Source organism: Chiloscyllium plagiosum, unplaced genomic scaffold, assembly GCF_037043375.1.
Source record: "Chiloscyllium plagiosum isolate Xiang-an unplaced genomic scaffold, Cpla_swu_hap1 HiC_scaffold_20, whole genome shotgun sequence".
NCBI classification, from domain to species: Eukaryota; Metazoa; Chordata; class Chondrichthyes; order Orectolobiformes; family Hemiscylliidae; genus Chiloscyllium; species Chiloscyllium plagiosum.
In genome coordinates, this window is record NW_028270158.1 from 34,244,397 (window position 1) to 34,256,479 (window position 12,083).

At 42.3% G+C, this 12,083-nt stretch overlaps 1 protein-coding gene across 1 annotated transcript; it reads left to right on the plus strand.

Annotated features, from left to right (window-relative positions):
* Window positions 1-1,508: 1,508 nt before the first annotated feature.
* Window positions 1,509-3,722, plus strand: h3f3a (H3 histone, family 3A). The gene is made up of 4 exons (XM_043711636.2): window positions 1,509-1,632; window positions 2,221-2,363; window positions 2,661-2,814; window positions 3,373-3,722. The coding sequence occupies exons 2-4, from the start codon at window positions 2,236-2,238 to the stop codon at window positions 3,499-3,501; spliced, it is 411 nt and encodes a 136-aa protein (XP_043567571.1). The 5' UTR covers window positions 1,509-1,632; window positions 2,221-2,235; the 3' UTR covers window positions 3,502-3,722.
* Window positions 3,723-12,083: the final 8,361 nt, after the last annotated feature.

The following is a 12,083-nucleotide window of genomic DNA, read 5'->3' on the forward strand; positions in this document are numbered from 1 at the left end:
TAATGTTACCAATTAAATTTGAATGCCATTACACATTTATTTGTAAGACACACTATATTCTGCAATAACCCCTAAAGGTGGATGCCTCATATGAACTGGTGGACCATTATGCTTACTTTTCAAGGCTATCCAGGCACGATTTGGAAGTGCCGGTTTTGGACTGGAGTGGACAAGGTCAGAAGTCACACAGTAGCTTTCGAAGCTTGTGATCATTCCTGAGTGAAGACTAAACTGCCGAAAGAGCAGCGCTGGGAAAGCTTGTGATTTCAAATAAACCTGTTGGACTATAACTTGGTGTCGTGAGACTTCTGACCTTAACTTGGCATGAAGCAGACCTCTGGTTTATCCATGAAACAATAAAAACTTCTGGAGAAATTCAATAAATCTGGCAGTATCAATGGAAAGGAATATAAAAGCAACATCTCAGGTATAAAATGACTCTTCGAGAACGTGGCGTCTGATTTATCCATCCCCTTCGAGAGTAGCTACCCGGGACCAAAAGTCAGAAGTACAGGAGTACCCCTGAAGGAGGTGAATATGGGCTGAAACCTTACAGGTGTTCTGGGACTCATGGCCTCCTTTTATTCTTCTAATTGGACAATTCAGAAGGATGATCATAATAATATAAAACAAACACAAGTGTCATCTTTTTGAAGAAGTGGTCTCTTTAAAAATCATATTGTAAAAATTATATGTGTAATTTAAATGTAATGGATCATTGTGCTAAGCATTTCCCGAACGTGAACATTTTTCTTTCATTAAAATTGTATTACCTATTAATATATTTAAGCTTTTTGCTCTGCTACACAATTTATAATGACTGAACTCTCAATAATTAAATCTATTTAAAATATTTTAAAGTAATTACGTTATCCATAAATAAGATTCAGATGAAAAATTTGAAACAAACCACGAGTGCTGTATTCGTCATAATTCATGCTGTTACGATATTCACATGCTTCACGGTCAGTTCCGGTTGATAGTAAATTTGTAAACCACTGAAAGCTAAAATATTTTCTGAAGCTTTATTTGAAGGTACACAAATGTCTTCACCACAATGCAAACCGGTTTGAGCTGAATGAAATCTCAGTGGGAGGAAAATGAGTGGGCGAGAGAGTTGGCTTGAGGACAAGTCCTGTGTGTACATGCAATTAAACACGAATACTGCCTCACCCTCCCCGCCATCGTCAAAAACAAAAGTACTTTATTTTACCAAGGACTAAGAAGGATTGCAATAGGATTTTCATTGCAAAAGGCATTTTAAAATATCTTAATTTTAAAATATCATTCTGGAAATGGAAACAGTCATTGGTTTTGGAAAAATGGACAGATGGTATTTGCACTAAACCGGTTAATTTACACGAAAATCAGCTCTTCACTGCTGCAATAATTCTGTTGTTTATGTGCTTGAACGTGAAGGAGGAACTAGGCAGAATCCAACAAGGAACAAGGAGGCGGAGCCAACGCTGCTAATTACCATACTACAATAGCTACAAAGAGCACCGACCAATGAGTTTCAAGGACAGGCTGTTGTGTGACGTTGTCCCAGGAATGACGTCAAGCAGGTTATAAATAATGCTGTTTGAAGAGCCGCCAGTCACAGTCGGATTTTTGTTGCGAGGAGTGTGTCTGGTGAGTGCTGTGAAGTTCCGTGTCATTGTTTTTATTTCGACTGAAATTCGTTTGGAATTTGTTGTCATTGCTCGCGTTTATCTTTGGTTTTGTCGCTGGGTTGTATGTTTTCTTGTCGGTGAATCATGGGGTGCTTGGTTCGGGGCAGTGTAGAAGGTCGGGGTCTGGTCTCGGCCTGTGTTTTGTTTGTACTACTTGGGGCGAGCCGGAGTTCGGGTTTGTCTTTGAGCGGCGCGGCGCTGCGAGTCCCGCAGTGGAAGGGGAAGAGGAATCGCTAGTTCTCGCATCAGGCACGGAAAGGGTCGTTCTCCCCGCCCCAGTTCCCGTTGGCTCGGCTGGAGCTGTAACCGGACGGAGCGTTGTTGAGTGAAATGATTGCCTGATCGCTGTGGGTGGGCCCCAGGGTTAGGTGATTTCCCAGCCACTAATTTGCTGAAGTACCACACGGCCGCCATTTCGTTGTGTGAATTCGGGCGTGCATAAGTACCGCCCCCGCTCCATACTGATTGGACTTGGTGCTCGTCACTCTACACAGAGCGGGAGGCGAGCGGGTTGAGTGACCGCTTCTGACTTTTACTCCTCATGTAGATCCTGTGAGCGGAGATGGCTCGTACCAAACAGACCGCCCGTAAATCCACTGGCGGTAAAGCGCCCAGGAAGCAGCTGGCCACCAAAGCGGCCCGGAAAAGTGCTCCGTCCACCGGCGGAGTGAAGAAACCCCATCGTTACCGGTGAGTGTGACTTATCTCCTTCAATGACTAGAAAGCCTTTGCTTGATTTCCCTGAATACACTTGTACAGGGTTTCCTATGCCTCACCGGCCACGTTCCTTTCAACTTTCGATACACTCCATTGCTTTAATGCCTCTAATCATAAAGTTAAGCATAGAGTTCGACCCATGTGGATCTTAATACCCCTTCTCAGTAATGGAGTAGAAAGATACTGCAACATCTGTGGCTTGTTCTTCGGGCTGCCTTGGTCTATTAACTGGTGAATTCGTTTCTCATTAACTTGTGTTTCCACAATTAGGCCGGGAACAGTCGCCCTCCGAGAAATCCGCCGATACCAGAAGTCTACGGAGTTGCTCATCCGTAAACTACCTTTCCAGCGCCTGGTGAGGGAAATTGCTCAGGACTTCAAAACTGACTTGCGGTTTCAGAGTGCTGCAATTGGAGCTTTGCAGGTAGGACGCGTAATGTTTTGAGACCTTGAGCTCTGACGCTAGCAGATGTTGCGACTGCCCGCTAATAGCATCAAAATTCTTTCCTTTCACCTTTGACAAATTGAATGCTGTTCCTTTAGCTGTGGCTCTGCTTGCCACAAGGATCTGAGCCAGGATGTGGCAGAAACTGACTTTTGATTTCTGCTTTATTCTGAATCTAAACATCTATCCTGAGTGGTTGAACCCAGTATTTCTAATTTTCCATGCTATTTTTCATCTAGAATCCCATGATGGGCTTCAGACCGTATTGAGTACCATATACCAGCAATAAAATTTCTGCTCTGGAACTTAGCTTGCAGTTTCTGTACACATTTTATCATTACAAGTCCACTTCTCTCCCTGCTACCTTCTACAAATGCACACTTCTCTTGATGTTAGGGGGATTTGAAACAGCCAACCAAATCACTACAGAAGTAATGCAAATATAAAGTGGGGATTGAGTGATTGATAATTCTCAATGACAGTGTATGACTGAACTTGGAACTTTTCTTTCTAAAGATTTAATTTTTTTTGTTGCAGGAAGCCAGTGAGGCTTACTTGGTTGGCCTGTTTGAGGACACCAACCTGTGTGCCATCCATGCCAAACGAGTGACCATTATGCCCAAAGATATCCAGCTGGCACGGCGGATCAGAGGAGAGCGTGCTTAACTCTGCTTCTTGACTTTTTCTCCCAACTATTTTGAAGTGACATTTAAATGATTTCTAAAGCATTATTGGACTGTAAACTTGGCTTCTTGTGGAGGCTGGGCCTTTATTTTGTATTTTTGTTAGTATTGAGTATTGTGACTTAGTATGGAACTAGTAAAATGTTTTGTAAACATTCCTTCAGACTCTTGGCTCAGGTTACAAAATAAAACATTTGTATCTTTTGTCCGTGCTACCTCCTGATTTTATTGTATACAGCCGGACTCTTAACCTTGCATGCATTTGGGGGGGGGCGCGCGGGGGAGGGGGGAGGAGAGAAGAGAGAAACTGTAGGTTCGTTCTTTGCAATTTGCTGATTTCCAATGGGGTTGTAAATAAAACTTTCCACTACCTCAGCTGTTTGAGTCTCTCTTCAAGTTTACAGTATTTTAGATGTTGCTGTTTCCATTTCAGAATTGGAAGATGAGTTCTGAGACTTGTTCTGTAAATTAGTAAGTCATACCTATTGGAATTGTGCTATCATATAATTCAAGTGTACTTGACCATTTTAGGGTTTTTATATCCCCCCCCCCCCCCCCCCCCAACACTCCAACTTGGATTTGAGAATTAAGTAAATTTTATAAATAAAGACAAACCTAGCTGTACAAAGAGTCTCTTAAATTTTGAATCTGATGCTGCTGAGATGGATCTTATGTCCTAAACTCCTGATTCCATGATTTTCAAAACTTATAACACAATCACATCTAATCTTCAACATTGTAATTGTACACTTTTACTAATCTGAATGCATAGTAATGCTGGTGCAGTTGCACAGACTGGAAGATATACACTTAATACATAGGGCATATGCTGATGTTTCAAATTAATAGGTAACAATCAAAATGTTTAAGGAATTGCACTAAGAAATTAAACAACCCATGTTAAATAGTGGGCTTAAATTTTAAAGCTACCCTTTCCGTTATCTAATTGCTTTCTCAATGATAACACCTGTTACAGTAAATATTTTCCTCAAGACTTTTCATCTTGTATTAGGACAATTCACAAATCGTAAGTGTTTTCCTTTTCAGCAATATTTGAATTCTCTATTACCAAAAGGCTAATTTAAAATGAGGCTTAGGTGATACATCCAGATGACTATATTGCAAGAATCATAGAATAACTATAGTGTAGAAACAGGCTTTGGCCCCACAAGTCCACGCTGACTCTGAAGAGTAACCCACCCTGACCCTATTATTAATTTAACCCATACTAATGCACCTGAATACTAGGCAATTTAGCATCGCCAATTTACCTAACCTGCACATTTTTTTGGATGGTGGGAGAAAACCCATACCGACACAGGATATGCAAGCTTCACACAGTCACGTGAGACTGGAATCAAACCAGCGTTGCTACTATACTGCGCAACATGAGGGTATAGATATAGATGAATGTGATGGATGGCAGTTATACGAAGGGGGGAAAAGTCTCAGATAGAGCCATATAGATGGGTTAACTCCAGGAAGGGTAAGAGAGGTAGGCAGCTAATGCAAGAGTCTTTTGTGGATATACCTATTTCAAACAGGTATGCTGTTTTGGAAAATGTAGGGGGTGATGGATTCTCAAGGAAACGTAGCATGAACAGCCAAGTTTCTGGTATTAAGACTGGCTCTAATGCAACGAGGGGTACGTTGGCTTCCAAGAGATCAATTGTATGAGGGGATTCTGTAGTCAGAGGTACAGACAGATGTTTCTGTGACCAGAGAAAAAGCAGAATGGTGTGTTGTTTTCAGGATCAAGGATGTCTCCGAGAGGGTGCAGAATGTTCTCACCGGGGAGAGGGACCAGCAGGAGGTCATTGTCCACATTGGAACCAACGACATTGGAAGGGAAAAGGTTGAGATTATGAAGGGAGATTACAGAGAATTAGGCAGAAATTAAAAAAGGAGGTCCGCAAGGGTAGTAATATCTGGATTACTCACAGTGCTACGAGCTAGTGAGGGCAGGAATAGGAGGATAGAGCAGATGAATGCATGGCTGAGGAGCTGGTGTATGGGAGAAGGATTCACATTTTTGGATAATTGGAATCTCTTTTGGGGTAGAAGTGACCTGTACAAGAAGGACGGATTGCACCTAAATTGGAAGGCAACTAATATACTGGCAGGGAAATTTAGTAGAACTACTTGGGAGGATTTAAACTAGTAAGGTGGGGTGGGGATCCAGGAAGATACTGAGGAAACAAGATCGATCTGAGACAGGTACAGCTGAGAACAGAAGTGAGTCAAACAGTCAGGGCAGGCAGGGACAAGGTAGGATTAATAAATTAAACTGCATTTATTTCAATGCAAGGGGCCTAACAGGGAAGGCAGATGAACTCAAAGCATGGTGAGGAACATGGGACTGGGATATCATAGCAATTACGGAAACATGGCTCAGGGATGGGCAGGACTGGCAGCTTAATGTTCCAGGATACAAATGCTACAGGAAGGATTGAAAGGGAGGCATGAGAGGAAGGGGAGTGGCATTTTTGATAAGGGATTGTATTATAGACCCCCCAATAGTCAGAGGGAAATTGAGAAACAAACTTGTAAGGAGATCGCAGCTATCTGTAAGAATAATAGGGTAGTTATGGTCGGGGATTTTAACTTTCCAAACATCGACTGGGACTGCCATAGTGTTAAAGGTTTAGATGGAGAGGAATTTCTTAAGTGTGTACAAGACAATTTTCTGATTCAGTATGTGGATGTACCTACTCGAGAAGGTGCAAAACTTGACCTACTCTTGGGAAATAAGGCAGGACAGGTGACTGAGGTGTCAGTGGGGGAGCACTTTGGGGCCAGCGACCATAATTCTATTCGTTTTAAAATAGTCATGGAAAAGGATAGACCAGATCTAAAAGTTGAAGTTCTAAATTGGAGAAAGGCCAACTTTGACGGTATTAGGCAAGAACTTTCGAAAGCTGATTGGAGACAGATGTTCGCAGGTAAAGGGATGGCTGGAAAATGGGAAGCCTTCAGAAATGAGATAACAAGAACCCAGAGAAAGGGAAGGCTGGTAGGTATAGGCAATGCTCGATGACTAAAGAAATTGAGGGTTTGGTTAAGAAAAAGGAAGCATATGTCAGGTATAGACAGGATAGATCGAGTGAATCCTTAGAAGAGTATAAAGAAAGTAGGAGTATACTTAAGAGGGAAATCAGGAGGGCAAAACGGGGACATGAGATAATTTTGGCAAATAGAATTAAGGAGAATCCAAAGGGTTTTTACAAATATATTAAGGACAAAAGGGTAACTAGGGAGAGAATAGGGCTCCTCAAAGATCAGCAAGGCGGCCTTTGTTTGGAGCCACAAAAAATGGGGGAGATACTGAATGAATATTTTGCATCAGTATTTACTGTGGAAAAGGATATGGAAGATATAGACTGTAGGGAAATAGACGTTGACATCTTGCAAAATGTCCAGATTACAGAGGAGGAAGTGCTGGATGTCTTGAAATAGTTAAAGGTGGATAAATCCCTGACCTGATCAGGTGTACCGGAGAACTCTGTGGGAAGCTAGAGAAGTGATTGCTGGGTCTCGTGCTGAGATATTTGTATCATTGATAGTCAAAGGTGAGGTGCCAGAAGACTGGAGGTTAGCAAACGTGGTGCCACTGTTTAAGAAAGGTGGTAAAGACAAGCCAGGGAACTATAGAACGGTGAGCCTGACCTCGGTGGTGGGCAAGTTGTTGGAGGGAATCCTGAGGGACAGGGTGTACATGTATTTGGAAAGGCAAGGACTGATTCGGGATAGTCAACATGGCTTTGTGCATGGGAAATCATGTCTCACAAACTTGATGGAGTTTTTTGAAGAAGTAACAAAGAGGACTGATGAGGGCAGAGCGGTAGATGTGATCTATATGGACTTCAGTAAGGCGTTCGACAAGGTTCCCCATGGGAGACTGATTAACAAGGTTAGATCAGATGGAATACAGGGAGAACTAGCCATTTGGATACAGAACTGGCTCAAAGGTAAAAGACAGAGGGTGGTGGTGGAGGGTTGTTTTTCAGACTGGAGGCCTGTGACCAGTGGAGTGCCACAAGGATCGGTGCTGGGCCGTCTACTTTTTGTCATTTACAGAAATGATTTGGATGCGAGCATAAGAGGTATAGTTAGTAAGTTTGCAGATGACACCAAAATTGGAGGTGTAGTGGACAGCGAAGAAGGTTACCTCAGATTACAAAAGGATCTGGACCAAATGGGCCAATGGGCTGAGAAGTGGCAGATGGAGTTTAATTCAGATAAATGCGAGATGCTGTGTTTTGGGAAAGCAAATCTTAGCAGGCTTATACACTTAATGGTAAGGTCCTAGGGAGTGTTGCTGAACAAAGAGACCTTGGAGTGCAGGTTCATAGCTCCTTGAAAGTGGAGTCGCAAGTAGATAGGATAGTGAAGAAGGCGTTTGGTATGCTTTCCTTTATTGGTCAGAGTATTGAGTACAGGAGGTGGGAGGTCATGTTGCGGCTGTACAGGACATTGGTTAGGTCACTGTTGGGAATATTGCGTGCAATTCTGGTCTCCTTCCTATCGGAAAGATGTTGTGAAACGGTTCAGAAAGGATTTGGAAGGATGTTGTTAAAGTTGAAGGATCTGAGCTATAGGGAGAGGCTCAACAGGCTGGGGCTGTTTTCCTTGGAGCGTCGGAGGCTGAGGGGTGACCTTATAGAGGTTTACGAAGTTATGAGGGACATGGATAGGGTAAATAAGCAAAGTCTTTTCCCTGGGGTCGGGGAGTCCAGAACTAGAGGGCATAGGTTTAGGGTGCGAGGGGAAAGATATAAAAAAGAGACCTAAGGGGCAACTGTTTCACACAGAGGGTGATACATGTATGGAATGAGCTGCCAGAGGATGTGGTGGAGGCTGGTACAATTGCAACATTTAAGAGGCATTTGAATGTGTATATGAATAGGAAGGGCTTGGAGGTATATGGACCGGGTGCTGGCAGGTGGGACTCGATTGGGTTGGCATATCTGGTCGGCATGGACGTGTTGGACCTCGAAGGGTCTGTTTCCGTGCTGTACATCTCTATGACTCTAAGTGGTGCTCATTACTACACTGTGTTGAATTCAATCACGTTAGATAAAGATATTTCAGAGTTGTTATTACACATGCCTGGAGGAGGTGCGATTTGAATTGGAATTTCTTGACCATAGTAGTAGGGACATTACCATTGTACCACAACATGAGATAAATGAGAAGTAGCAAAATGTATTCTTGGCAAAGCTGGGAAAAACAGATAAGTGGGAAAGGAATAGAGGGAAACAAACTGAAAGCAAGATAAACTCTGGAGTCTATCATGGAAACAGACCCTTTCACCTAACCTGTGCAAGCCACTCAGTTTTCACAATTAATCTAGTCTCAGTTGGCTGCTTTGGATCCATTTCCCTTCATGCCTATCCCATCCACATACCTGTCAAAATGTTTCTTAAATGACAAAATTGTATGTGCCTCTATCAATATCTCTCGCAGCCTGTTCCAGACACTCACCACCCACTGAAAAAAAGTTTACCTCTGGATCATTTTGTATTTCTCCCCTATGCTCTCTAGTCTTAGACTCCCTGTCATTGGGAAAAGCTGTTGGCTATCTATTTTAGCTATGCCTCTTATGATTTTATAAACCTCCATAAGGTTACCCCTCAGTCTCCTACATTCCAGGGGGAAAAAATGTCTTAGCCTATCCAGCCTCTCCTTATAATTCAAGTGTTTCTGATGAAGAGATCTTGCCCAAAAAGTCGATTTTCCTGCTCCTCGGATGCTGCCTGACCTGCTATGCTTTTCCAGCACCACTCTAATCTTGATTCAAATGTTTCCATCAAGGTAGCATCTCGTAAATGTGTTCTGCACTCTTTAGGTCAATAATATTCTTTCTTTAGTAGAGTGACTGAACTGCATCAGTACTCCAAATGTGGCCTTACCAATGTCAGGTACAGCTGCAACAAGAATTCCCAAAATCAGTGATCTGACCAATGAAAGCAAGCATGCCGAAAGCCACCTTCACCACCCTGTCTACCTGTGACTCCATGTTCAAGGAGCTATGAACCTCTACCCTTGGATCTCTTGGTTCTAGAACACTCCACAAGGGCCTACTTTTGACTATACATCCTGCCCTGGTCTGACCCACTAAAATGCAACATGTTGCATTTATCTAAATTAATCACCATCTGCCAAGCCCCAGGCTCACGGGCCCAGTTGATCAAGATCTTGCTGTATTCCCAGACAACCACCTTCACTATGCACTTTACTACCAATCTTGGTGTCATCTGCCAAAATACTAATCAAACCCCTAAATTCACATCCAAATCATTTATATGAATAACAGTAGACCTAGCACAGACCCTACGACGTACCACTGGTCACAAGCCTCCAGTTTGAAAACTAAGATTTGTGGTCTTTCGTTCTTGATCATTTTGCAAGTTGGGAACAAATTTTCCTTAACTTTCATATCCCTTTGATTTTCAATACCTCTATCAAATCTAATCTCCTCAGCCTTCTGTTTAAGATAAATGGCTTCAATATCTCAAATGTATCTTCATAACTACTTGCTCATCCCTGGGCGTTTTCTTCACTCTCTCTAAAGTCTCACATCTTAAAGTTGAGTATCCAAAACCATACATAACACGAGTATGCTAGGCTGAATACAAGTTTTAATATAAGCTCTTTTCTCTTGCCCTCTATGACCAAATTGTCTCATTCTTTTCAATCAGTCATACACAGACACCAAGGACCTTCTGTTCTTGCATCTTTTTAGATTGTAATCACTCTTTACAGAAGAATATCAATTATCCAAATATCGGATTATCCGAAGGAGATCTTGAGGTCCCGATAGAAACATTACATCAAAGACGTGTTTCCAAAACTGATCACGTCTTTTGTTTACAGTGATTAAAAGTGAACTCGGCTTACTGAAATGCTGCCGGGAACAGTCCTGGACTGATGGGAGTCCAGGCATCGTCTCCAAATGACCTACTGCCTGCCCTCTCTCCCTGTCCCCACACACTTTCCCTGGAGTTCTACACAGGCATGTAACCGAAACCCCCCCATCCCCAGATAATCTCTACAACATTCTCCTGTACAGGGCAAAGGTGGAACCCATCAAAAGATTGCAGTAAAAAGTATCATGTGTTGCTGTGTATGTGTGCACTATTTGGAGACTCCCCCAAAGGTGGCAGCACCAGCAGTTTCGTTGTTGTGTCCGATCTGACTGCCCTGGAGGGTTGGTGGGGGGGGGGGGGGGGGGGGGGGAGTAGGGAGCGGTTTTGGACACTTTGGGGGCAAAGGTTGGGGCGTGGGGGCGGATGAAGGGCTGTGTTAGATGGGGTTGGCAGATTGGTGCGGGCGGTATTGGATGGGGTTCAGGGTTTCGGGTGGGTGCAGTTTTGGGCAGGGGGACAGGAGTGGGTGCAGTTTTGGATGGGGGCTCGCACATGATGTGCTGCTGCCTCAACTCCTGAACAGGGAGCAGAGCGGACGTAGCAGAAAACTCTGAGCCCCAAAGGAAAGGCATTGAATCAATTAACCAAACAATCAATTATTCGAACGAAATAGTGCCCACCTATCCCGTTCGGACAATCGAGGTTCCTCTATATATCAATTTGTCGATCCTATCAAAATGAATTATTACAAACTTAAATTTTAACATCTTTTGTCATTTGCCTATCTATTGCTCAATTTGTCCAAGTCCTTTTGCATGTCTACATTTTCCTCATGGTTCAAGATTTTTTTAAGTCATTCACATATTTTGAAAGTGCTGTGTATACCAAGATCTAAGTCAATATATAATCAGGAAGGCAAAGGTCTCAACACTAATCACGGAACATCCACTCCAAATCCTCCTTCAGTCGAAAACTCATCAGTTAATCACCATTTTCCAGCATTCAACCAATTGTTTAACCATGTTACTATTTTTATCCCATGAACTATATAACCTTCTGGCAGGTCTATTTTATGGAACTGCAGTACTAACCTAATCAAACCCTGCTGTCATCTCTTCAAAAAATTATTTGAAATTCATAATTGTCTCAAATCAATTGCTAATTTCAGGAGAAACTTCCAAATCTATATCGCTGTTTTATAAGTGTTTTCTAATTTAACTCCTAAAAAATCTGATTAACAAGTGAAAATAATTTTTTATTTACCCTATCTCTTCACCTTAACCTTAGTCAAATTGCCACTTAACCATCTAAATTCTGGGAAATATATCCCCTGTTTGTGGTCTTATGGTTTAACCCTTGGAGGTAAAGCATCATTCTGATGAACGTATGCTCTACTCTCTCCCAAGTACAATTTACCTTTCTGAAGGTATGGCACCCAGAATGGCTCACAATACTCTAGGTATGGACAAATAGAACTAGTATGAGCAAAATAAGATTTTTATCCCCTTGTATTCTAATCTCTTGAAGGCCAACATTTCATTAAGCATTTTGATAATTTTCAGTACATGTTCAAGACATTCTAAACTACCATTTGCACTGCTAACAATTCCACTTTTATTCATGACATTTCAAATTTAGTTATGTGGCATTCTAGCTCACCTAATTTGTAAATAAATCTAATTGTGACCTAAACACA

What these genes read in the sequence shown, in the direction of transcription:
- h3f3a (XM_043711636.2), top strand. Translation starts at nt 2,236, where the DNA reads ATGGCTCGTACCAAACAGACCGCCCGTAAATCCACTGGCGGTAAAGCG. An exon ending in AAGAAACCCCATCGTTACCG is followed by an intron (nt 2,364 to 2,660) that starts GTGAGTGTGACT and finishes TTCCACAATTAG; the next exon opens with GCCGGGAACAGTCGCCCTCC. An exon ending in CTGCAATTGGAGCTTTGCAG is followed by an intron (nt 2,815 to 3,372) that starts GTAGGACGCGTA and finishes TTTTTGTTGCAG; the next exon opens with GAAGCCAGTGAGGCTTACTT.